Below are 24,441 nucleotides of genomic sequence, written 5' to 3' on the forward strand. Positions count from 1 at the left end.
GGTGAACACTTTTTATGCGCTGTGACAAAAAGGAAAGACTAGTGTGTGTTTTGGGGGCTGGAGGGGATCATTATTTTTTTGAATTTTTATTTATTGAGACAGAGTCTGTGTTGCCCAGGCTGGAGTCCAGTGGTGCGATCTTGGCTCACTGCAACCTCCGCCTTCTGGGTTCAAACGATTCTCCTGTCTCAGCCTCCCAAGTAGCTGGGACTACAGGCGCCTGCCACCAAGCCTGGCTAATTTTTGTATTTTTAGTAGAGACGGGGTTTTACCGTGCTGGCCAGGCTGGTCTTGAACTCCTGACCTCAAGTGAAACACCCAAGTCTCCCAAAATGCTGGGATTATAGGTGTGAGCCACTGCACCCAGCCTTTAAAAAAAAAAAATTATTTTAGATACAGGGGTCTTGCTACGTTGCCCAGGCTTATCTCAAATGCCTGGGCTCAAGCGACTCTCCTGCCTCAGCCTCTTAAGTAGCTGGGACTACAGGTGTGTATCTCTACACTTAGCTAACTAAAAACTTTTTTTTGGTAGAGACAGGGTTTCAGCCACGTTGCCCAGGCTGGTTTTGAACTCCTGGGCTCAGGCAATCCTACTGCCTCGGGCTCACGAAGTGCCTGGATTACAGGTGTGAGTCACCACGCCCGGCCCGTTATTTCTGTTTATACGAATGTCACAGCATGTTTCCTGTGTGACCCTGCGGGCTGTCATTGCTGGCTGCCTGCCTTACGCCCACAGGTCTGGTGGTGGCGACCAGCAGCTGCAAAACGACCGACTCTATTGAAGAAACACTGGGTGGCGCGGGAGGTTCCTGCCAACGCCGGGAGGAAGAGCAACCCAGGACGCCTGTGCCTGGGAGGGATGGAAAGGCCAGGGGAGGGTGGAGCTCAGGAGAGGAAGCACAGGGACTAAGGCCTGAGCTGAGCCCTGTGCTGAGCGCTCACCTCACTCTCCTGCCGCGCACCGCAGATGCATGGAAGACGTGAGGAGGCCTCTGCTTCGGGAAAGGTGCTTGCCCCACGGTGGAACACACTCTGGAAGCCCGTGGATGCGACGCATGCTGCAGAATCCACTGCCACACACATTCTTCTGTTTGAAAGCAGTAGGTGGGCTGGGCGCAGTGGGTCACTGTAATCCCAGCACTTTGGGAGGCTGAGGTGGGTGGATCACGAGGTCAGGAGATCGAGACCATCCTCGCTAACACGGTGAAGCCCCGTCTCTACTAAAAGTACAAAAAATTAGCTAGGTGTGGTGTCAGACGCCTGTAGTCCCAGCTATTTGGGAGGCTGAGGCAGGAGAATGGTGTGAACCTGGGAGGTGGAGGTTGCAGTGAGCCGAGATCGCGACGCTGCACTCCAACCTGGGCAACAGAGCGAGACTACGTCTCAAAAAAAAAAAGATAGCGGCGGGTGGGTGCCACACTCAGGGGCCCCCACTTCTCAGCAGTGGCGGGGGAGGCAGGGACATAACACGCCAGGAAAACAGGTGTAACTTAAGGCACATTTTAATAGATTTATAAAAATCATATATACAAAATATGTTAAACTAACCACCGTGGCTATAACATATATTTTTACACTTTATCATATCTTAACCTCGTACACTGTATTCGTAAACCAAGTCCGGTCACGGCACGATGGCCCGGCGCAGGTGGTGCTGGCGCTGTAGCGACCGTCTTGGAGGGGCTGCACAGAGCACTCGGTTCCTTTCTGTATTTAAGGCCCTGAAAGGCACAGGCGCTAAAGCCAGAAGGCCGTCCAACTGGTCCCTTCGGCAGTGTGTCCTCCTGCTGCGTGGGCTGGGGCCTGAGCACAGGAAAGGGAGTTCAGGACACGGTGGCCATGAGTAGGTGCCAAGCTTACTACGCTGAATTTCCTGGCGACGCTTGTGCCCATCGATGTGAGCTGGTTCAAATGGAGTTAAGAAAAAGGGCATTTCGAATTTTTTTTTTTTTTTTGAGACAGACTCTCGCTCTCTCGCCTGGGCTGGAGTGCAGTGGCGCGATCTCGGCTCACTGCAAGCTCTGCCTCCCAGGTTCATGCCATTCTCCTGCCTCAGCCTCCCAAGTAGCCGGGACTACAGGCGCCCGCCACCACGCCCGGCTAATTTTTTATATTTCAGCAGAGACGGGGTTTCACCGTGTTAGCCAGGATGGTGTCGATCTCCTGACCTCGTGATCCATCCGCCTCAGCCTCCCCAAGTGCTGGGATTACAGGTGTGAGCCACCGTGCCCAGCCAGGACATTTTGAATGTTTTAAACCAATTTGCCTGACAGGTCAAAAAGTAATTTTTTGAGACTCGAGACTGACAGATGCAACAGAGATTTTAAATTTTGCATAGGCTTGTTAAGAACCCAGACTGGGTGCAGCGACTCATGCCTGTAATCCCAGCACTTCAGGAAGGCTGAGGTGGGAGGATCACTTGAGGCCAAGAGTTCAACACCAGCCTGGGCAACACAGTGAGACTCCATCTCTATAAAAAATTTAAAAATTAGCCAGGTGCGGGTGGTGGCCACATGCCTGTGGTCCCAGGTACTTGGGAGGCCAAGGTGGGAGGACTGCTTGAGCCCAGGAGTTTTGAGGCTGCGATGAGCTATGATCACACCACTGCACTCCAGCCTGGGCCACAGAGCAAGACCCTATATTTAAAATAAAATAAAGTAAAATAAAATAAAAATCAAGAAGGTTCACTGTGTAAAAAAAAAAATAAATCTGAAATGCATTTGCATGGCAGTTGTACAACCTGTGAGTGGTGTAGAAATTATATGTGACTTGAGTACATTTTATAAAAGAAGAAAAAAAAATTGAACAGGTTGACTCCCTAATAGGAAAGCACCACAGAGCGTACAGCCCATGGTGCCCGCGGGCTGTGTGGGGGCCCTGCTGCAGACGCGTGCTCAGCACCTGTCACCCACAGCTAAGTCACAAGAGCTGCTGGCACCTGTTTGCAGGGGAATGTGGCAACATGCACCCGGGTGCATCCAGACAGCCTGGGTGAGCGGGAGAGCCACAAAGAACCAACTTCATTCGTGTGATTTCCAGATGCAGGTCTGGTTCAGTTCTTGATGCCCGAGTTTCAAAGTCTCCTACCTGACCAAGTGTCCTCGGCCTAGTTTGTACTGACCTTTTTTGAGGAGCACAGATGGGAAAGACATTGGTGGCGAAGATCTCCTGCATCACCCCGAGGCTGCGGGAGATCCCTTGGGAGCCAGCTGTCGGACTGAGGAGGAGGAGGGGTGCCACAGTCTCGAGGGGTTCACGCTGCTGGCCACAGCCCTGCATGCCCCCTCGGCGCTCCCCAAGCTCTCGGGGACGATTCAGATCAGCTTTCCCCACAGCTTCAGGGCAGAGGCTGAAGTTGCAGACAGCAACGATGGAGGCCTGCAGGTCAGGCACCGCGGCTGTCCCCAGCAACCCTGTTCTCAGAGCCTCCCTCTGCGCCCGGAGCTAGTACCAGAGAGCCCCGCAGCTGGGCCTGGAGGACTTTACATCCTCCTCACAGAGGACCACGCTCTTGACCACCCCTCTATCTGTCTCTGCGGAGATAAACTTTCCCTCGTCTGGACTTCTGGCCAGATTTTTGAGGCAGTCTCGCTCAGTTGCCCAGGCTGGAGTGCAGTGGCGTCATCTCAGTTCACTGCAATGTCCACCTCCTGGGTTCAGGCAATTCTCTCCCTCAGCCTCCCAAGTAGCTGAGATTACAGGCGCCCGCCACCACACCTGGCTAATTTTTTGTATTTTTAGTAGAGATGGGGGGGGGGGTCTCACCATCTTGGCCAGGCTGGTCTTGAACTCCTGACCTCGTGATCCACCCGCCTCAGCCTCCCAAGGTGCTGGGATTACGGGCATGAGCCACCGCGCCCGGCCACTTCTGGTCAGACTTTAACAGACGAGCTACACGGCCTAAGCCAGCTGGGGCTCACCAGCGCTGGGCAAGGCCAGACCTGCGACCTGTTGGTAAGATGTGGTCCTCCAGGAAAGCTCTACTTCAATGACAAATAGGTGGGGTTACGTTCACGTGGGTGAAATGCATCAGCTTTTAAAATCACAGAATGAAGTGAGTTCACTGTTAATTAAAGGGTGCCAAGGTGACAGGCCTGGAACAAGAGCCCTTCATTTTCACCAACAGGACCAGGCGAGAGACGGGAAGCCCTTCCACCGACCACGGCCCTCTGTGCCTCTCCACACCCTCCCACCCCACCCACGAGGGCCAGGCTGTCTGTCGGCCCGGCAGGAAATTCAGGCTGACGTGGGACCCCACGGTAACTGCACCTGTGTCCTGCTTTGGTTCATGTTACAACACACATCCGAAAGAAAACCAAAGGGAGAAAATGACCTCCCGGAACCTGCTTAAGAAAAAGCACCTAAGTTTTGGGTGGAGCTAAGTTTCTACTACTGTGAAGTCCGCCACTGAGCCGCATTTCCAACACGACTCCCAGCAAATCACCGTCAGCCACGTGCCGAGGCTGCCGGGCGCGTGAGAGTCTCACAATGACACTGTCCGGGTAGGATTTCCAAACGTCAGGGTTAAGCGTGGGAGCGATTCTCGTCCCCGCCACACCCGGATCCGCCAGGACAGAGAAGCCAGTACCCCAGCGGGTGGTCTGCTTTTCTGCGCAGAAGCACTGTCGTCTATTTCTGAGTTCTACCCACTTCCTACCCCTCACCGCACACAGACACGGACTTGTAGCAGCATCCACCAGGACGGGGTATCTGGAACTCCCTCACTTCTAGGGACCTCCTGTTCCCTCCTGCTGGGTTCTGCGAGCGCACCCTGTGAATGGGAAATTCAAACACTGAGAAAAGCTTATCTGCCAGGGACTAGTTCAGTGGCATGTGGATTAGGTAAGCCCCAAAGCATGGCTGTTCTGGGCCCTCAGGTCCTCCGGGTTCAGGGGCTGGAGCCATGGCCATGGCCTGCGGTCGGCAGAACCACGCCACGCCAGCATCTCCTAGAAGGGGCTGCCCCGGGCCCGCGGCACCAGACGGACACAGCTGCGCGAGGGGAAGGGCGAAGGATGCTTCCAGGGAGCAGTGACCTGTGTCTGAAGTGAGCTTCCACCCGAGGAGATGCCAATACTGCAGCCCAGAAATCCAATGCGTCTATTGCAATATGGCGCCCTGAACACCACAAATAACCTGCCTCCAAGTTCCAGAGGGTTCTGGAGGGAGAGATGGAGCAGCAAGTGAATGAGAAGCCGTAAGGGCAGGTCTCGGTGACCTGAAGACTTTCCTCCAGAGAGCGTGCGAGACAGGCCATGAACCTGGGACCTGGAGGCAGGAGCAGCACGTCCACACCCTGTGGGCTCCACTCCCAGAGCTCAGTTACCCCCAAAAACCGCAGACTCTGCCTCTTCCTGGTCGCCTGTCAGCTGCCGTTGAGGCCTGCTCAAAAGGCGGCTTCAGCTCCTTTCTTAGGAAACCTAACGCTTTTCTCTTCCAGGTCCAACACAACGCCTCACGAAACGATCACGAGATTGAAAGGCTGATGTCAGTGAACCATCCCCTTCCAGGGCACGCAGTGCCAGACCCTCCCCTGGTGCCTCTGTATACAGGAGTCCAGCCCACCCGCTGCAGTCCCCCCACCGACTCTCAGGCCTGGACCAGCTCCCCTGAACGCCAAGGCTTCCAAGGAAACACCAGGATCCCATATTTCAGGACCATCTCTCCCCGGGGCTGCTGTGCAAATTAAGCAAGTCTTGAAGTGGCCTGTCCTCTTCAAAGCAAAGCCTCCTGAATTTCAAGCAATCATTTCAGAAAGAGGCTGCTAAGCACATGTGATGCACCTTACAGAGAAATGGCACCAAGAGATTTGGAAAGGCTGCACGCGCATGATGAAAGATTTTTTAGCAAGGATTTCATCTCTGCCCTTAAATCACCAAAGAAAACCCACCATCCCCACACTTCTCGAGGCACGTTGCTGGCCAGTAAGAAGACCTGGTGGCGCGTTACACGGTGAAATACAATCCTCACCACACTAAACATGGATGTCCCCAAACCTGGATGTCCCCAAACCTGGACCTCCCATCTTGCCTCTTCAGTGACTGTCAACCCTGGCTGACATCAGAACCGCCTGGGACATGGAGAAACCTGTATGTATGAGTTGGTGTCTCAGGCCTGGCGGCTCAGCACACTGCCTGGGTGAGAGCTCCTCAGGTGATTCGAGTGTGTCCCCAGGGCAGAGAGCCACTACGTCATCCAGCATGGAGATGTGAGGACATCCAGGCTCCCAGAGCTCAGCCTACAGTCGGAGCACACTGTGTGCTCAGGGCAGGTGTTTTTCTGGCGCACTCTCTGCCTTTCCCACTTGTGGTCAGTTCAAGCCCCCACCAGCCACACATGGGCTAATGGTGCTAAGTGGCATCCTCACTCCTCTTTCCAGAAAGCTGCTTGTTTGGGCAAGAAGAGAGATGCCCCTTGATGCCGAAGAACAAGTTACGGTGGAGGCCTGAGCATGAGAGCTCTGGTCACACCACGCCGAGGACCGGACGGTGCCCGTGCTTCCTGTGAGTGGTCTCTTCGCTTTCTGGCTGGAACTAACCCCAGGGGTTGCGAGGACAGAACCTCCACCTGCCATCCCCATGGGCACCGCTGGTCTCCAGAGCACGTCAAGGTCCTTCCCCTCCCAGCTTCTGATCTTGGAGAGCGAGGCCTCTCATGCTCACATGCATGTGTTTAGGTGTATATGCTGCCATGCCATGCTTTAAAAATAAAGAGTGTTTTGAATAAAAGCCTCTGGAACACAACTTTATTTATTTATTTTTTTTGGAGACAGAGTCCCACACTGTCACCCAGGCTGGAGTGCAGTGGCATGATCTCGGCTCACTGCAACCTCCGCCTCCCGGGTTCAAGCGATTCTCCTGCCTCTGCTTTCCGAGTAGCTAGGATTACAGGTGCCCACCACCACACCCGGCTAATTTTTGTATTTTTAGCAGAGTTGGGGTTTCACCATGTTGGCCAGGATGGTCTCGATCTCTTGACCTCGTGATCCACTAGCCTCGGCCTCTCAAAGTGCTGGGATTACAGGCATGAGCCACTGCGCCCGGCCATCTTCATTTATTTTTAAGATGGGGTCTTTGCTCTTGCCCAGGGTGGAGTGCAGAGTGCGATCACAGCTCACTGTAGCCTCAAGCTCCTGGGCTCAAACGATCCTTCTGCCTCAGCCTCCCAAGTAGTTGGCACTACAAGCACGCACCACCATGCCCAGCTGATTTTATCCGTAAAGATGGGCTCTCTTGTGGCCTGGGTTGGTCTCAAACTCCTGCACTCAAGCAATTCTCCCACCTTGGCCTCCCAAAGTGCTGGGATTATAGGTGTGAGCCACACCTGTATTATTTACAATGGTTCTCCTACATGCCAGGCTTTGTTTGGTATGTGGAAATAAACACTGTGATGAATTAATAATAAACCACCTTCAAATAAAATTAGGATTAGAGCTGGGTGTGGTGGCTCATGCCTGTAATTCCAGCACTGTGGGAGGCTGAGGTGGGCCAATCACGAGGTCAGGAGATACAGACCGCCCTGGCCAACATGGTGAAACCCTGTCTCTACTAAAAATACAAAAAATTAGCTGGGTGTGGTGGCGGGCGCCTGTAGACCCAGCTACTCGAGAGGCTGAAGCTGAAGAATCGCTTGAACCCAGGAGGTGGAGGGAGACTCCGTCTCAAAAAAAAAAAAAAAAAAAAAAAAAAAATTAGGATTAGAGTGATCTGCTCTGAATCCTGGGGAGTGAAAAATCAATTTAGTATTGGTTTTGAATACTGGCAATATTTTATATTAAGCAAAGAAAGACTAAATTTATTTTAATAAACATTCGGAGGCTGAGGGTAGCCAAATTTTCAAGCCAGACCCTCCCAATGTTAATACACTGTGCAAAGCTTACGCCAGGAACAACTGACCTGGACCACTACCATTCCAATGGGAGCCTCTGCCTTACAATACCAGGTTAGATGTCTGTGCCCAGAACCCCCAGGTTAGTTACAACTAATAATCTTCTTTCAAGAGTTTTTTTTTTTTTCAATCTTGGAGTTAATAATCTGACATTTTTCTTTTATCAAAGAAGTAGGAAAATTACAATAAGAATTCTAGAGATCTCTATAAATTACAGACCTATGACTCAAAATCCTTGAAACAATTTCTCTACAAACAGAAGAGTTAAAAATAGATTTCAGTAAAACCCTATATGCGTCTTATGTGTACACAGTATAGCTGTGAGGAACAGATCTTATTTTGAGGAACTTTATTGTTACATTTTTGCAATAATTGAGGCACAACTACCTCCTGCTTTTCCAACATCTTAATAAAAAAGACAATAAGGATTAACAGTGAAATTAAAATTAAAAAATACAAAAGCCTAAGGTTCTGGAGACAAAACTGACTAGAGTCTATGTGTAGCAAAGTTGTGAATGACAGTTTAGCCTTGCAGAGTTTCCTTCTTCTCCAATTACAATGTGTTACAGAATTTGGAAAGGGGTGTCTTTAAAAACGTTCTAATTCACCCTGGTCATGAGGAGGAGGAGGAAGTCCAGCTCAGCAAGGCCAAGTGCCTCGGCCAGGGCGGTGGGGTCAGCGCTGAGTGGGTCAAGAGCCCGCGCCGGGGGCCATCCCACTGCGCTTTCTATCGAGTTAAACGGACCCCACAACATCTCCTTCCTCTCATGCTTCTGGTTTGAAAGTGACGAGTAAATATGTCAGACTGTTTAAAGGAAAACAAGCACTCATTGACAAGGCCGGACTACTCAGGAAGGTGTTTCAAACAACTCCCCTGCTACGCCAATCACAGCGCTGCTGTCGCCAACAGCGCCGCGAAGAGGCTCTCCCCGTTGGCGGAGGACCCGCTTGCACTTCCTCTGGGCTCTGGATTCTAACACACACAGGAGACACAGCGAAAGCCGACCCAGAAGGCAAACAAAGCTCACCACGCTCCGGACCGGGCTGCGCGTCACTGTTGCAGACTGCAAATGTGACCTGAGACCATCCCGAGGGCCCCACCAAGAGTTCTCTTTCTCCTTTAAAACGTGGTCATCGGCACTCATCTCCGGTCACATCCGTGAGGTCTGTGAAGAGCCACAGAAGCAGTACAAAAACAGCGACTTCTTTATCCAGCCAAAAAAGGAGCCACAAGCCCAGCAAACACTGACGCACAGCCTCGAGCACTGCAAGAGAGAGTTCCATGCGGCCTCCTGATGAGAACGCTGTGCTAACAGGGTGACCCAGAGGCAGGTTTCCCCCTCCCTCTTCTGCTTCTGCATCTGCCCCAAGGGCTTGCGTTTACCGGGTTTGCGGAAAACAAGCCAAGGGTGAGCTGCAGAGGGGCTCAGGGTCAGGGGCAGCACGGCCTCGGGACGAGGGCCCTGGGATGTGGGACTGAGCCACAGCAACATTCGGGTGCCAATTAAGAGGACGCTTTTCATTTTCTTGTAAATGCTAGGACACATCCCAAAACACACTAGGCAGGATTTCTCAGTAGAGTGATACACAGAGGGGACCAGCTTGGAATGCAATGTATTTTAAACACAGTGAAAGTCACCTGGCAGGTAGCTGGACAAGTGAGCTGGGCCCAGGCCTGGCCAGCTCGTATCAACATTCACAGGCTCCCGCGGGCTCCCCCAGGACAGCGGCATCCGAGAGTGTTTACTCTTCTGCAAGCACAGTCATAGAAGCGAGGGGCCTCGATGAGAATCAGACTTAGGGAGAGCGGCGAACAGGCACGGCTGTCCAAAGGCACTGGTGGAGCGGCAGTTTGGAGAAACTCAAGATTCCTCCAGCGTCTGTGGGCTTCCCGAAAGGTCAGCTGTTAGCTCGCCAAGCAGCTGGTGCATTAACAAAAGCTCTGCTAGTGGCCTTGCCAGCTTTCTGAAGCCCCAGAAGAGGAATGTTTCTGAAAGAAGGAAACACTATGTGCTGCCAACTGTGTGTGAGCAGATGACTTGCAGGAAGATGGGAGAGCCATCTGCAAGGGGACCTGGTTTCTGTGTCTTTGCCGTTGGGTTGGGCAGTGGGTGGCTAAGGGGAGAAGAGCACCGCTGTGTGTGCACGGACGGAGTGGCAGTCACCGTGGGCATCCTGTCTCACTCCGTGTTGTGCTGCTGGGCATCGGGCAGGGTGGGAAGGGCTGAGCCTGCTGTAGAGGCGTAAGGTGAATCCACACCTGCAGAGCTCCGCAGCCCGTCCTCAGAGCTGGGAAGGGATCCTAGGCACGGCTCCTCAGCTTCATCTGAGAGGCTTGGACTAGGGGCTCTTAGGAAATCGGCACGGGAGTTTGAAAAGGCAACGTGCTCCCTTTGGGAGGTGGCCTTCAGACACTGCGGCTGGGGCTGCGGGGCCGGGCTCAGGCACTCTGAGTTTAGCAGCATCGGCGTGCACTGGATCTCTACAAGCTACCGTTAGGCAAAGCTTTCAGGTTAGTCTGTCTCAGGGAAGACTGTTGAGTTAGAAAAGCCGTCTGCAAGGCCAGCTGGTTTTTGTGTTTCTGCCATTAAAGACAGAGCGTGTGTGTACACACATACACACACAACATGGTCCTCAATTAAACTGCGTCAGAAAAAGAGGAACGTTTCTGTAAAAGCAAAGCAAGCTGTGTGATTAGGTGTTCCGTATTCACAACATCATCACTCGGATTTTCAGTAGTTTCACTCGCCCCCAGGATTCAGTAGGTAACGTGACAGTTTCCATGTCCTTTTGCCTAGAGCTCGCTGGCTGGCTGGTCTGACAGCATTCCTGAGCCAGGTATTCCAGGGCACGGATCCGAGAAACCCACTCAAGGACCACACAGACAACACACACCCAAGAGTCTGACCCACAGCCGTGGAGGCTGCTCAATGACGACAAACCCCGGGGCTTCCTCGCTCACTGCAGCATGATGTCCTTCAGGTTCTCCTGCAGGATGGTGTCTTTCACAGCATGGAACACGAAGCGGACGTTCTCGGTGTCGATGGCGGTGGTGAAGTGGTGGAAGAGTGGCTTGCTGCGGTTCCGTCTCTTCCTGTCGAAGCACTGGACCAGGTAGCGCTGGACGTCCTCCAGCCTGTGCGGGTCGCCCCTGAAGTCCGGGAAGTGCTTCTTGATGCTCACGGTCTTCACCTTCTCCACCAGGAGGTCCATCTTGTTGAGGAAGAGAATGATGGAGACGTTGAAGAAGAGCTTGTTGTTGACGATGGTCTCGAAGATGTTCATGGACTCCACCAGCCGGTTGGTGCGCCTGTCCTCCATGAGGACCTGGTCGTACTCGCTGGAGGAGACCATGAACAGGATGGACGTGATCCCGTCGAAGCACTGGAACCACTTCTGGCGCTGGGACCGCTGGCCGCCCACATCCACCATCTTAAAGGGGATCTTCTTAATAACGAAGTCATGCTCCACAATTCCCTTGGTGGCTTTCCTAGCCAGCAGGATATCTTGCTTACTAGGAAAGTAATTCTGTAAAATACAGGATGAGGCAGAAATTTAGGGGGAGGAAGAAAGAACAGAGAAAATAGAAACAAAAAGATGGCAAAAAGATAAGAAGGAAAGAGACTGACTTTTGCAACAGGTTGAACCAGAAACCAAAAGCAAATTTCGTTTATAAAATTATCAACTGGCCGTGAAACAGAAAGAATCAAATACTTCATTTCAAAACGAACGGAGGCTCACCAGTCTGAGGACGAATGCTCAGAACACTCGTGGGCAGGCCCAGTGCAAAACCACATCCATTTTCTTCTCCAGAGGAAATTTACCATCTTTTTTGTTTCCATACCAGAGATACCTTTTTATTTTTCTAACTCCTAAAGCTTATAGCTTCCAAAACCTTACTGTGAATTAATTTAGGTTTTGTATGTGATGTAAATTCAATCTGCAATACATTTAATGTTATTCTTAGACAATTCTTTAAGTCTTTAGCGACACACAGGCAAGCATACTCTTCACTCACTTTGACTTTGCACTATTAATAATCCTCCAGGCCAGGCATGGTGGCTCACACCTATAATCCCGCTGCTTTGGGAAGTGGGAGGAGTACCTTGAGCCCAGAAGTTCAAGAACAGCCTGGGCAACATAGTAAAACCCCATATTTACAAGAAGTAAAAACATTAGCTGGGCGTGGTGCCGCATGCTATAGTCCCAACTACTTGGGAGGCCGAGACAGGAGGATCACTTGAACCTAGGAGGTTGAGGCTACAATGAGTTACGATCGTGCCACTGTACTCCAGCCTGGGTGACAGAGTGAGACCCTGTCTCAAAAAATTGAAAAACAAAACAAAACAAAAAACCAACAAAACACCTCCTGTGATGAGTGCACACACCACTCAGGCAGCTTCTCGCCAAAACACCAAACACGGACATGATCACGCCTCGATCTAGAGGTCTGACTACCACCCACAGGGTGTGCAGGGGACAGAGAAACATCTTCAATAACACTGCAGGGGTGGAAGAGCAAAGTCCACATGGTAAGAAACCCTACAGGATAAATAATCCAGTTACTCCAATAAACAAGTTGAAAGAAAAAAAGGAGAGACATACAGATTAACACTTAAGTGATCCTGACCAATGGCAATGCATGACCTTATTAGGTTGTTGATTCAAACTCTGCTAAAACAAAGCAAAATCAACATGAAAACATTAATGAGACAGCAGGGAAAATCTCTAAACTGACTAGGTTGACATTACGGAATTACTGCTAATTTTTCAGGAGCCATACGGTATTGCGGTTGTCATTTTTCGTCTTATCTTTTTGAGGTACACTCTAAAATATTCTCTGCATTTGCTCCCGGAGGCCGGGGGAGGGCTGCTGAAACAAGACTGGTAATCAGTGATAACTGCCATGCCTGGGGTTTCATTAGACTATTTGTTTTTGAGTATGTTTGAATTTTCCATGAGATAAAGGAAGTTCTCCTTTCACTCATGAACTCCTCTGTCTGTCTCCTTTATGGTGATCTGGGCAAAGGCAGTTTCCTCCCCTCCCCACTGAGACGGAGACCAGATCCAAGTGAGAGCGTGCCATTACAGTACTATTCGTGGTAATGTGACAGAACAAGCTCGGCCTGTCAGTCCAGCCAAAGTCCTCACAACGTGGACTGCTTTGGTCTCTGGACACATGTTTTCTAACCCTGGACCCCAGCTTCTTCGGGCGGGTGTGCTTACTCACCAGCTGGCCGATCCGGTCCAAGTTGTCCAGGAAGTACTTCACCGATTCCCCCTGGCAGGAAGGAAGAATATTCACAGCTCAGTCTGGATTGAGGAATCCTGATGTGGCAAATACAAGAACTGAACAGGGTAAGAGCAGTGGCATTTCGCCTCCATGTGAATGGGAAAGCAATGGAAAAAGGCAGAGAGTGTCCGTGTGTTTTCTAAAATAAAAAAACTACCATTAAAGAAAATGTTTAATGCAGGTTCTTTAGCTCCAACCCCAAGGTTCAAATTCTGGCTGTTTTTCAATTTTCGCTGCTGGGTTTTGGTGTGTGGTGGGATGCAGGCCCCTCTGATGGGGGACTCTCTTTCCAGACATGAATGCTGGCCCACTCCTGGCCATGCGGCCAGCAAAGGACAGGCTAGAATAGGATTTTAGATTTTGGCTCCTGGGTACAGTCTTGCTTCTGTCGAAGACGGCCTAAGGGACCCAAGACGTTGTCCTTAAAGACAGAAGATCCTGACGAAAAGGAGCATCTGGCAAAACATCTTCCAGTTTCTAGAAAGAGTCCATTATTCCTTCCCACATTTTTATGACCTGATTTATAGTAGCAAACACAGGGGAATCTTCCATTTGGATTGTTGTGGTGGAATGATGGCCAGTCTTCTCCTGCCTGGCCCAATCATCGATACAATCTGAGACGTGTTCCATAGTGGGAAGGGCCCCGCGGAATCACCCAGGACCCCGTTTCAGGAAGCGCTGAGCCGCCAAATGCGAGGCACACACGGGGCACAGGAGGAGCCGGGAGAGCGCAACCACCGACCACAGAGCAGCCCGCACATGAACAGGCACGCAATGAGTCCCTTCAAAGGTAGCGTATTAAAAACCAATTATACCACTTTCTATAAGATTCCACTTTGAACCCTGCTCTAAAGACAGACACCAGCAGGCGGGGTCAAGGCTTCCAGGCTGCCCTGACATCAGGGCTTGTGGGAAGAGCAGTCACTTTCTGTGTTCTCATGGAAATGTACAGGGGCAAGGTCATACACATGTGGCGAGCTGACGCAGGAGAATTTTAAGGAGAGAAGGCCATGAGAATGGACTACGTGATGGCGCTGAAGCTCGTGACGTTGTAAGGGATGGAGAAAGGCGGCCAGCACCTGCTCAGTCTATCTCTTCCTCCTCTGTCCCAGACAGACTGAGGGGAGAAAGCAGAGAGGAAGCTCCTTCAGGGAGGAGCCCACCTTCCTACTTTAGAACGAAGGCCTCCGGATGTTTTCAAAGTGAGTGTTTTGTTTGAGGGGACAGAAACACACGTCTCCCCATCCCAGCACTGCCTGTGTTGAGCGAGCACACATCCTCCTCCTCAGTGGCAGGACGGGGCGAGCACGTGCACCTCGTGACCACCGGCTCTCCAAAGCCCCAGGCAGAGGCCCAGCTCTGCAGTAGGGAAGGCATCGGGAGTGCCAGGGTGAAGGTACCCCAAGGGCCCGGCACGACTGACCTCTCGTGCCTGCTCTCTCCCTTCCTCGCCAAGCCCCCGTGATGTGGGAAGCCAGCGTGAGGCCGGTGGGGCAGCCGCCTTCCCGTGGCTGTGCCAAGTCCCCCTGGTCCTCTGCACATCATGCCTCCTTCCACACCCTGACAGGAAGCAGCTGGGAGAAGCTGTTGGGTGCACTCACTCCCCTGATTTACGACAAGTTCCTTCCTCAGCGCCTTTCTCTTCTGCCTCCTCCTGCTCTCCTGCCCTCACCTGGGCCTCGGGAGGTGCCACGCAAGCCCAAGAAGCATCAGCATACTGTCCCTCCCTCTCCTGTGGCCACGGGCTCCCCCAGGGAGCTGAGAGTAGCAGCAGCTCACAGCCCAAGCCACCCTTGCCCGTTTCTAGGCAGGTGGTGGCACCAGGCACAAAGGAAGCAGAGGCAGTTCTCCTGCAGGGTTCTAGCTGGGTCAGGCATGGAGAGTCACAGTGGCACAGATGCCCCAGCCAGTGCTCTTATCACCACAGGACACAAAGCCCTGGACACATGTGCTCCACCCAGACAGTACGGACGCAAGGGGAAAAGCACCACAGAGGACACAATCAGGACAAGCTGGATGGGAAGCAGGAAACAGGAGGGACGTTTCCCTCGGTGTGAATCTAAACACCCCTCGAGTCTGAAATCAGTCCCCCAACTGCACTTTACAACACAGCAAACACTTATGTGAAAACATCTTCACTGCTGCTTCCTCCACGATGACTGAATGAGGATGGCTCATTTAACTCATCACAGCATTTGTATCACTACTTGGAATGCAGGAAAACTTATCTGTGACTCTCGGTCATCTTGCATGATTGGCGGAGGAGAGGAGTCAAATCTAGTTTCATGTCAGGGCGGCCTCATCTCGAGAAACAGCCCAGGGGGTCCGTGGGAAAGCTGCCACTGAACTGTAAGGTGCCAGGGACTGTGCCACAAGCTCTCTAATGGGGGCTGGAGGGGCGGAAGAAGGGGACACAGAGCAACCCTGTGCGATCCAGAACGCTGTCACTCACATCCGCACTCTTGCTTTCCCTGAGGTTTGGTGCACTGCGGTTCACCACCAGAGACTGGACAATGCACCTGCTGATTGGGCACGCAGCCCACGGGACGATCGTTTGCGACGGACTCCTCAAGTCTCACAGCAGCAGCTCATTAAAAGGGCCAGGTTTACAATCCCATGCATTTTCAACACTAGGAGAATTCAGTCATTTCTTCAGAGAAAACGCATGTGGCAGAAACTGAGATGTCCACAGGAAATTAACCGCTTGGTGGGTTTATAAAGAGGCACTGTGCCTGCCAAGACGAGCCCAGAGTCCTCTCAACGGCTGCTGCGGTCACGCGATCTAGAAACACGAGTGGATCCAAAGTGGGCTCTCGGGACTCTCCTCGGTGTGAAAAACCTACACCGCTCAAGATTAACACAAACTTGGACTTGCGGATTAAACGAAATGAATTTCATTAGGCTGGGGCCAGCGGCCACTGAGCACACACCTGACAGGGGCCTGTCCCCTGCCTCAACTGTCCCACGAATGTGTCTGTCCTCTCACGAGCAGCAGAAGGGATGAACCTGAGCAGGGGCTGGTGGCAGTGAAAGAGGGGTTGTCTGTTTCAAGCAGCAGCAGCAGGTTGATATGGAGCCTGTGCACCTGTGCTGGGCACAGCCGGGCAGATGTGATGTCGTGACACTGGGCAGGACCTAGGCCGACACACGCCCATGAGGAGACCGCCTTTCTGCAGAGGCCTGCAGCCTTCAGCAGTTTCTGGAAGCACCTGTCACCCACACCTCCGGTGGGAGACAGACACACGCTCGGCTCGCTGCTGCTCAGAGCTCCGTCAGCACCGTCAGGCAGGCCCTGCAGCAGCCTCGCCCGTCACCTCTGTCTCTGCACACAGCAAACTGCCCCTTCACAGACCCCTGCTGGCCTCACGCACTTCCTTCAGCTTATTTAGGACCACGAGAAAAGAGCCTCAAATCTTTCAACCCTGCACAGGACCAGACCCTCGAGATCAGTACATGAGGGGCTGACTCTGGTTCCCTCTTGTCCTCTGCTCCTAATTGGAGCCTTTCTACCCACATGCTTGGTTCAGTTCCTGCCTGTCAATGTCACAGACTGACAGGGTGTGCATGAAAGACAGCCCATGTGTGGGTCCCACTGGGGAGTGAGAGGAAAAGGTAACCGTGGACTGGTCTCAGATGTAAGCGTCTAAGTAGGGAGAGATCAAGGACCAGAGAGTGGTTACAAAGAAAACAAACACCAACTTCCAGCTCCTGGCCAGAGGGCCTTTTAGTTTTAAACCCTATCTGCCCATTCAGGAGCTATCTCACAGTTTTTTTTTTTTTTTTTTTTGAGATGGAGTCTTGCCCTGTCGCCCCGGCTGGAGTGCAGTGGTGTGATCTTGGCTCACTGCAACCTCTGCCTCCTGGGTTCAAGCAATTCTCCTGCCTTAGCCTACCGAGTAGTTGGGACTACAGGCGTGCATTACCACACCCGGCTAACTTTTGTATTTTTAGTAGAGACGGGGTTTCACCAGGTTGACCAGGCTGGTCTTGAACTCCTGACCTCAGGTAATCCACCCACCTCAGCCTCCCAGAGTGCTGGGATTACAGGCGTGAGCCACCGCGCCCAGCCCTGTCTTACAGTTTCTGCACTTAGTGAGGTTAACTCTAAAATCCTAAAACGGGGTCATTCACGCTGTGACCGAAAACAGGCTTGTTAATGGTGAGCTAGAGGATTCCAAAATCTAGTTCACTCACTTCAACGTAACAAATTACAAAGACAAATTTTAAAATTGCTGTATATGAAAAGTAACAGCAAACTATGCCAAAGGCCCAGGTTTTCAATTTCATTACTTAATAAATAAATATTAAAGTTAGCATTTGATTTCCACTGAATAGAGATGCTAGCTAAATGACAGAGAATCTTTCAAAATACTTTTAAAAATATTATCTAGTTCCCCAAAAGAAATCCTCATTTTGAACTCAGGCTTTGCTCAGTGAACGCCTATGACATCTCACGGGGCTGGCGTGAGATTAAATGATATCACAGCTGTGAAAGTATTCTGGAAAAGAGATACAACACCACATTCACATACACTATAAAAATGAAGCTTTTCAAGTTTTAATTTGGATACCTATGAGTTGTTTGTTGCTAATTTATCATCCCCAAATATTAGGTAAGAGGGCCAGGCGTGGTGGCTCACACTAACCTCAGCACGTTGGGAGGCCGAGGCGATCACTTGAGGTCAGGAGTTCGAGACAAGCCTGGCCAACATGGTGAAACCCCGTTTGTACTAAAAATACAAAAACAGAGTGAGGCTCCATCTAAAAAAAAAAAAATTAGGTGACAGATTCACTGGCAGAAATACAAAGTGACGCAGGCACAAGGCTGTCACTGCAGGAAAAGTCTAGTAGGAGAAGCTGCTTGAGTAAACTGTGATCTCCACGCAGTCGGGGGCTGCGCACCAGCGAAGGAGAAGAGCTCCGTGGCTGGAAGGAGGTTTCCGATACCCACTGCCAAAGGAAAAGCACAAGGCACGAAACAACGCAGAGTATCTTCCTTTTATGTAAGAAATGGCGGGAGACTAAAACCCATATTCTGCTTGCTTATATTTGGAAAAGGAAACGTGGATACACCAGCAGCAGATAAAAATGACTTCTAGGGAGGGAGGGAATGGGGGATGGGACAGAGATAGGAGTAGCCCTCTCTGAGTATGTCTGACTTTGGAACCATGCTAACATCTTCCATAATTAAAAAAAAATTAAATAAAAAAACAACCCCTCAAAATTGAACCCAAATTAAAGCAAATGAACCCAACAGGACACCAAGGTTAGAGGCGGAACCTAGAATTCTGGCCTCCTCCTGGTTTTTTTTGTTTGTTTTTTTGTTTTTTGCCAGAATGTGAAAGTACAGAGGAGCTGGCCCCTGACTCTGGCCACGCTTTGGCCCCCTTGCCCTGTGTGTGGCCTCGTGGCTGTGCCTGTGGACACCTCGTCTCCAAGCCTGGCAAACAGCCACCCCTCGGTCACAGCAGTGAGACCCCAGGAAGAGCTGCACAGGGTCCTTGGCCGTGGAGCAGCCTCTACAACTGTAAGCTCAGGCTCCGCGGGGTGTGTCCTCGGCGTGTGCAGAGGTGCCGTCACGGGGGTGCCACGCCGGGCCCCTAAAGCACCAGCCCCCTTGCCTGGGTTCTTCCTTTATGTTTTCATTAGGTAAGATCTACATAATAGAAAATTCACCATTTTGACATGAACCATTCAATGGCATTTACTACCTTCAAAATGTTGTACAGCCACCACTTCTACAGCCTATCAGCCGCCACTCCCACTGCCCTGGCCCAGACCCTGACAACACGAATCTGCTTTCTGTCTCCATGGATTTCCCTGTTCTGGATCTCTCACTGGAGCGCATTCACACAGCATGCAGCCCTTTGTGTCTGGTTCTTTTACTTGGTGCGGCATTTCCGAGGCTCGCACATGCTGTGGCACAGGCCAGTGCGACATTCCATTTTATGGCAAATATATATATATGTATATACATGCCATTGTATGGATATGTGGTTTGTTTTTCCATTTGTCAGTTGATGAACACTTTGTTTCCAGTTTTTGGCCATTGTGAACAGTGCTACAAACAGCTGTGTGGAAGTTTTTGCTTGAATATCTGTTTTCATTTCTTGAGTATACACCTAGGAGTGAAACTGTAGCATCCTATGGTAATTCTTTTTTTATTTTAAAATGGAGTCTCGCCCCGTTGCTCAGGCTGAGTGCAGTGGTGCGATCTTGGCTCACCGCAACCTCTGCCTCCTGGTTCAAGCAGTTCTCTTGCCTCAGCCTCCCAAGTAGCTGGATTACAGGCGTGCGCCACCAAACCTGGCTAATTTTTGTATTTTTAGTAGAGACGGGGGTTTCACCGTGTTGGCCAGGCTGGTCTCGAACTCCTGACCTCCAGTGATCCGCCCGCCTTGGCCTCTCAAAGTGCTGGGATTACAGGTGTGAGTCACTGTGCCCGGCAGTCCTTTGGTAATTCTGTGCTTAATTTTCTGAAGACCACCAAGCTGTTCTCCACGGCGGCTGCACAAGTTTACATTCCCACGGGCCATGTACAAAGTTTCCAATTTATCCACATCCTTGCCAACACTTGCTATTTTCTGATTTTTAAAAACGGTGGCCATCCTACTAGCTGTGAAATGGCACTCCAGTGTGATCTTTTCTGGGTTTTCTGGCGTTTCCTGGTGATCTTTTCTAGGTGGTTCTATTTGTATCATCATTATAGACTGCATGTTTGTATGCTCCCAGAATTCCCATGTGGAAGCCCTACCTGCAGTGTGATGGTATTTGGAGATGGGGCCCTTGGGAGGTGACTGAAGGTAGGGACCTCATGATACGATAGTGCCTTCAGAAGAAGAGACCGGAGAGCTCTCCCTCTCACTCCGTCCTATGTGAGGCACCAGGACACAGTGAGAAGCTGGCCGTCTGCAAGCGAGGAAGACAGCCCTCCCTCACCAGAACCTGATGGTGCTGCCACCCAGATCCTCAATTTCCAATCTCCAGAGCTGTGAGAAAATTAATTTCTGTTGTTTAACCCACCCAGTCAGTATTTTGTTATGGCAGCTTGAGCCGATAAATATAATTATGAACTTGTGGATTTTCATCTGTCAGAGGCAAAGATGGTGAAATGTAAACAACATGTTAATACTGGGCAATGGGTTTATGAGTATCTGTTGGGCTCATTCTTAAACAGTTTCATAAGATGTTAATAGTTCAAATTATAGATTCAGCCCTTAAAACTACAGATTTAGGGCTCGCCGCGGTGACTCACGCCTGTAATCCCAGCACTTTGGGAGGCCGAGGCGGGCGGATCACGAGGTCGGGAGATCTAGACCATCCTGACTAGCATGGTGAAATCCTGCCTCTACTAAAAATACAAAAAAATTAGCCGGGCGTGGTGGCAGGTGCCTCTAGTCCCAGCTACTCAGGAAGCTAAGGCAGAAGAATGGTGTGAACCCGGGAAGCAGAGCTTGCAGTGAGCTGAGATCGCGCCACTGCACTCCTGCCTGGGCGACAGAGCAAGACTCCATCTCAAAACAAACAAACAAATAATCAAACAAAAAACCACTATAGATTTAGATTCTTCATCTGTATCACAGGGATCATCATAGAAAAATGAGCTAGAAAGAAATTTTACAGCATGTTTTAAGATATTCCCCTGCCTCTAGATAAAAAGCACCTAGACTAGGTGTGGCGGCACGCACACCTGTGGTCTCAGCTACCTGGGAGGCTGAGGTGGGAGGATCACTTGAGCCCAGGAGGTTGAGGATGCAGTGAGCCATGATTGCGCCACTGCACTCAGGCCTGGGCAACAGAGTGAGACACTGTCTCTTAAAAAAAACCCAAAAGCCTAAATAACAGGGCTGGGGGTGGGGAGAGCTCACCCAGTTTCCAGAGGCTTCCACCACAGAATCCCTAAAACCCAGCAAGTGAGGCACCAGGCATGTCACAGTTGGGCTGCCTGTTAGCTTTCTACTTTTTGGGGAAATTCACAGCAGAATTCCAGCCTTTGTAGTAGCCAGAACCCAAATTCCAAGCCTCTTTGGGGCTAGGACAGAGGTATGTGTGAAAAGTCGCAAGAATAGTACAAAGAGCTCATACAGTCTTTCTCTAGATTCACCTGTTCACATCTCCTCTCATTTGCTTTATCCTTCACTCGCTCTCTTTCAATACACAGACTTTTAAAATTCTGTCATCATTTGAGAGCAAGTTGTTTACCCCTAACAACTTCAGAGGGTATGTCCTAAGAATGAGGACACCTGCTTCTACAACCACGGCAACTTCAGGTGCTGCTTCAGGAGAACGCCGCAAGGATAAGAGTATTCATCTAGGATGACTGTCTCATAATTACCACGGATTAGACACCGAGGTTGATCTAATATATACACATACAGCATTATAAGACCATTTTCCTCCTCCAGCACAGAATTTAGTATATTACTTACATGTAGTTATCATGCCTCTTTAGTTTCATTTAATCTGAAACACTTGAATTTTTTTATTTTTTTGAGATGGAGTCTCACCCTCTTGCCCAGGCTAGAGTGCAGTGGAACGATCTCAGCTCACTACAGCCTCTGCCTTCCGGGTTCAAGAGATTCTCCTGCCTCAGCCACCTGAGTAGCTGGGATTACAGAGGTGCACCACCATACCCGGCTAATTTTTGTGTTTTTACTAGAGACAGGGTTTTGCCCCATTTTGGCCAGGCTGGTCTTGAACTTAAGTGATCTGCCCGCCTCAGCCTCCCAAAGTGCTGGGATTACAGGTGTGAGCCACCATGCCCAGCCTACACTGAGATTTTTGAAGAAGAGGGCTGCCTCCCACAGCCCTTGGGGTTTTTGCGATGTCTCCAGTGTTTAACATGACAGTTTCGAGATGATTTTCCAGTCAGTGCCACTCCATGCTTGCCGGTCTGTGAGTGACATTCTACTGTCAACAAGAGTCCTGCTCCTGTTTATCTCATCGCTGTCCACATGGACTCACAGATGCAGTCATTTTCCAGGGGCTGTAATTCACCTCTGTCCTTGCTTACTCTGGTGCTCAAAGTGAAGAAAGCACTGAGTCTCGCCGGCCCTTTGCGTTTCCATATTAGTTCTAAAGTCAGCTATCAATGTCTACCCTCCCTGTCCCTGCAAACACCTGCAGAGTTTTGATTTTGAATGAGGCCTTTAATTCCTCTTGGTAATGCTTATAAATTTTCTGTACACAGGTGATGCACATCTTTCCTTAGATTTATTCTTAGGTATGTAATCATTTAAAGTGCTTCTTAAATGGCATCTTTAAACATTTTCCATTTTATAATCCTTTGTTGCTAGTCAATAGAAATACAATTGATTTCTGTATATTGGCTTGTGCCTAGTCACCCTGCTAAGCTCTGTATTCATTCTAATAATAGACCTGTAGGTTCTTCTCAATTTTCCAGGTGCACAATCACATCACCTGTGAGCCACAGGCATGGTGGTGTGTGGCAACAATAACATTCAGACAGAAAGCCTACCATCTTTTTGGCCAGGAGAACAAGAGGACAGAGCTGGGGCAACCAGGACTGCCAAGGGGTAAGGTGGGAACACTCCAAAAAGAAAAGAGTCAGTGAGGGAGACCTCAAGTTCTGTGCATAAACTTTGCCCAAGAGCCTGGCTGGCCCCTGAACCATACATATGGGGGCAAACTGAAAGGGGTCTCTGCTGTGATCTAAGCAACCACCAGCACAGGCATGACCAAGTTGGCAGTTTGGGTCTCATCAAGTTAAGTGTCTGCTAAAGCAAAAATATCAACATTAGATGGATGAACAGAACAGGATTTAAGTCTTAAAACGACATCCATAATACCCAAGATATAATTAAATTATTCAAAATATGGAAGGTATTCATCATCAGGGGCAAAAACAATCAGAAGTTATCAACTCAAATATCCCAGATACTGGGATGGCTTGACATAGACTTTAAAGCAGCTATTATAATTAGGCTCAATTAGGTTAAAAATGCTCATGTTGAATAAAGATATAGAAAATCTTATCAGAGGTCAGGGAGGATCCAAGATGGCCGAATAGGAACAGCTCCGGTCTACAGCTCCCAGCGTGAGCGAGGCAGAAGACGGGTGATTTCTGCATTTCCAACTGAGGTACCGTGTTCATCTCACTGGGGTGTGCCAGACAGTGGGTGCAGCGCACTGTGCGCGAGCCGAACCAGGGCGAGGCACTGCCTCACCCGGGAAGCGCAAGGGGTCAGGGAATTCCCTCTCCTACTCAAAGAAAGGGATGACACATGGCACCTGGAAAACTGGGTCACGCCCACCCTAACTGCACTTTCCCAACAGGCTTAAAAAACGGCACACCAGGAGATTATATCCCGCACCTGGCTCAGAGGGTCCTACACCCATGGAGTCTTGCTCATTGCTAGCACAGCAGTCTGAGATCAAACTGCAAGGCAGAAGCACGGCTGGGGGAGGGGTACCCACCATTGCCGAGACTTGATTAGGTAAACAAAGCAGGCGGGAAGCTCAAACTGGGTGGAGCCCACCACAGCTCAAGGAGGCCTGCCTGCCTCTGTAGGTTCCACCTCTGGGGGCAGGGCACAGACAAACAAAAAGACAGCAGTAGCCTCTGCAGACTTAAATGTCCCTGTCTGACAGCTTTGAAGAGAGTAGTGGTTCTCGCAGCATGCAGCTGGAGATATGAGAATGGGCAGACTGCCTCCTCAAGTGGTCCCTGACCCTGAGTAGCCTAACTGGGAGGCACCCCCCAGTAAGGGGGGACTGACACCTCACACGGCCGGGTACTCTTCTGAGACAAAACTTCCAGAGGAACCATCAGGCAGCAGCATTTGTGGGTCACCAATATCCACTGTTCTGCAGCCACTGCTGCTGATACGGAAGCAAACAGGGTCTGGAGTGTACCTCTAGAAAACTCCAACAGACCTGCAGCTGAGGGTCCTGTCTGTTAGAAGGAACACTAACAAACACAAAGGACATCCACACCAAAAACCCATCTGTACGTCACCATCATCAAAGACCAAAGGTAGATAAGACCACAAAGATGGGGAAAAAACAGAGCAGAAAAACTGGAAACTCTAAAAATCAGAGCACCTCTCCTCCTCCAGAGGAACGCAGCTCCTCACCAGCAACGGAACAAAGCTGGATGGAGAATGACTTTGACGAGTTGAGAGAAGAAGGCTTCAGATGATCAAACTACTCTGAGCTACAGGAGGAAGTTCGAACCAATGGCAAAGAAGTTAAAAACTTTGAAAAAAATTAGACAAATGGATAACTAGAATAAACAATGC

At 50.5% G+C, this 24,441-nt stretch overlaps 2 protein-coding genes across 4 annotated transcripts in view; one reads left to right on the top strand and one right to left on the bottom strand.

Moving 5' to 3' along the window:
• Positions 1-6,817, top strand: part of AMZ1 (archaelysin family metallopeptidase 1) — a 47,919-nt gene extending 41,102 nt beyond the window's left edge. Inside the window, exon 8 of one of the 2 annotated variants that reach the window (XR_008626143.2) lies at positions 4,127-4,225. Coding sequence is in view for 1 of the 2 variants with exons in the window: in XM_055115692.2 (XP_054971667.1) it covers positions 4,127-4,351 (225 nt within the window). In the remaining variant the exon portion in view is untranslated. Of the gene's footprint in view, positions 1-4,126 lie in introns of both variants that reach the window. The other variant, XM_055115692.2, reaches the window with a different exon arrangement.
• Positions 6,818-8,221: 1,404 nt separating this feature from the next.
• The window catches only part of GNA12 (G protein subunit alpha 12), a 115,010-nt gene continuing 98,790 nt past the window's right edge, over positions 8,222-24,441 (bottom strand). For both annotated transcript variants that reach the window (XM_034963551.3, XM_057302818.2), the window contains exons 3-4: positions 13,118-13,168; positions 8,222-11,415 (exon numbers count right to left, since the gene is read on the bottom strand). In XM_034963551.3, coding sequence (XP_034819442.1) covers positions 10,846-11,415; positions 13,118-13,168 — 621 coding nt within the window. In that variant the 3' untranslated portion in view covers positions 8,222-10,845. The remainder of the gene's footprint in view (positions 11,416-13,117; positions 13,169-24,441) is intronic.

This window comes from Pan paniscus, chromosome 6 (assembly GCF_029289425.2).
Source record: "Pan paniscus chromosome 6, NHGRI_mPanPan1-v2.0_pri, whole genome shotgun sequence".
Lineage (NCBI taxonomy): Eukaryota > Metazoa > Chordata > Mammalia > Primates > Hominidae > Pan > Pan paniscus.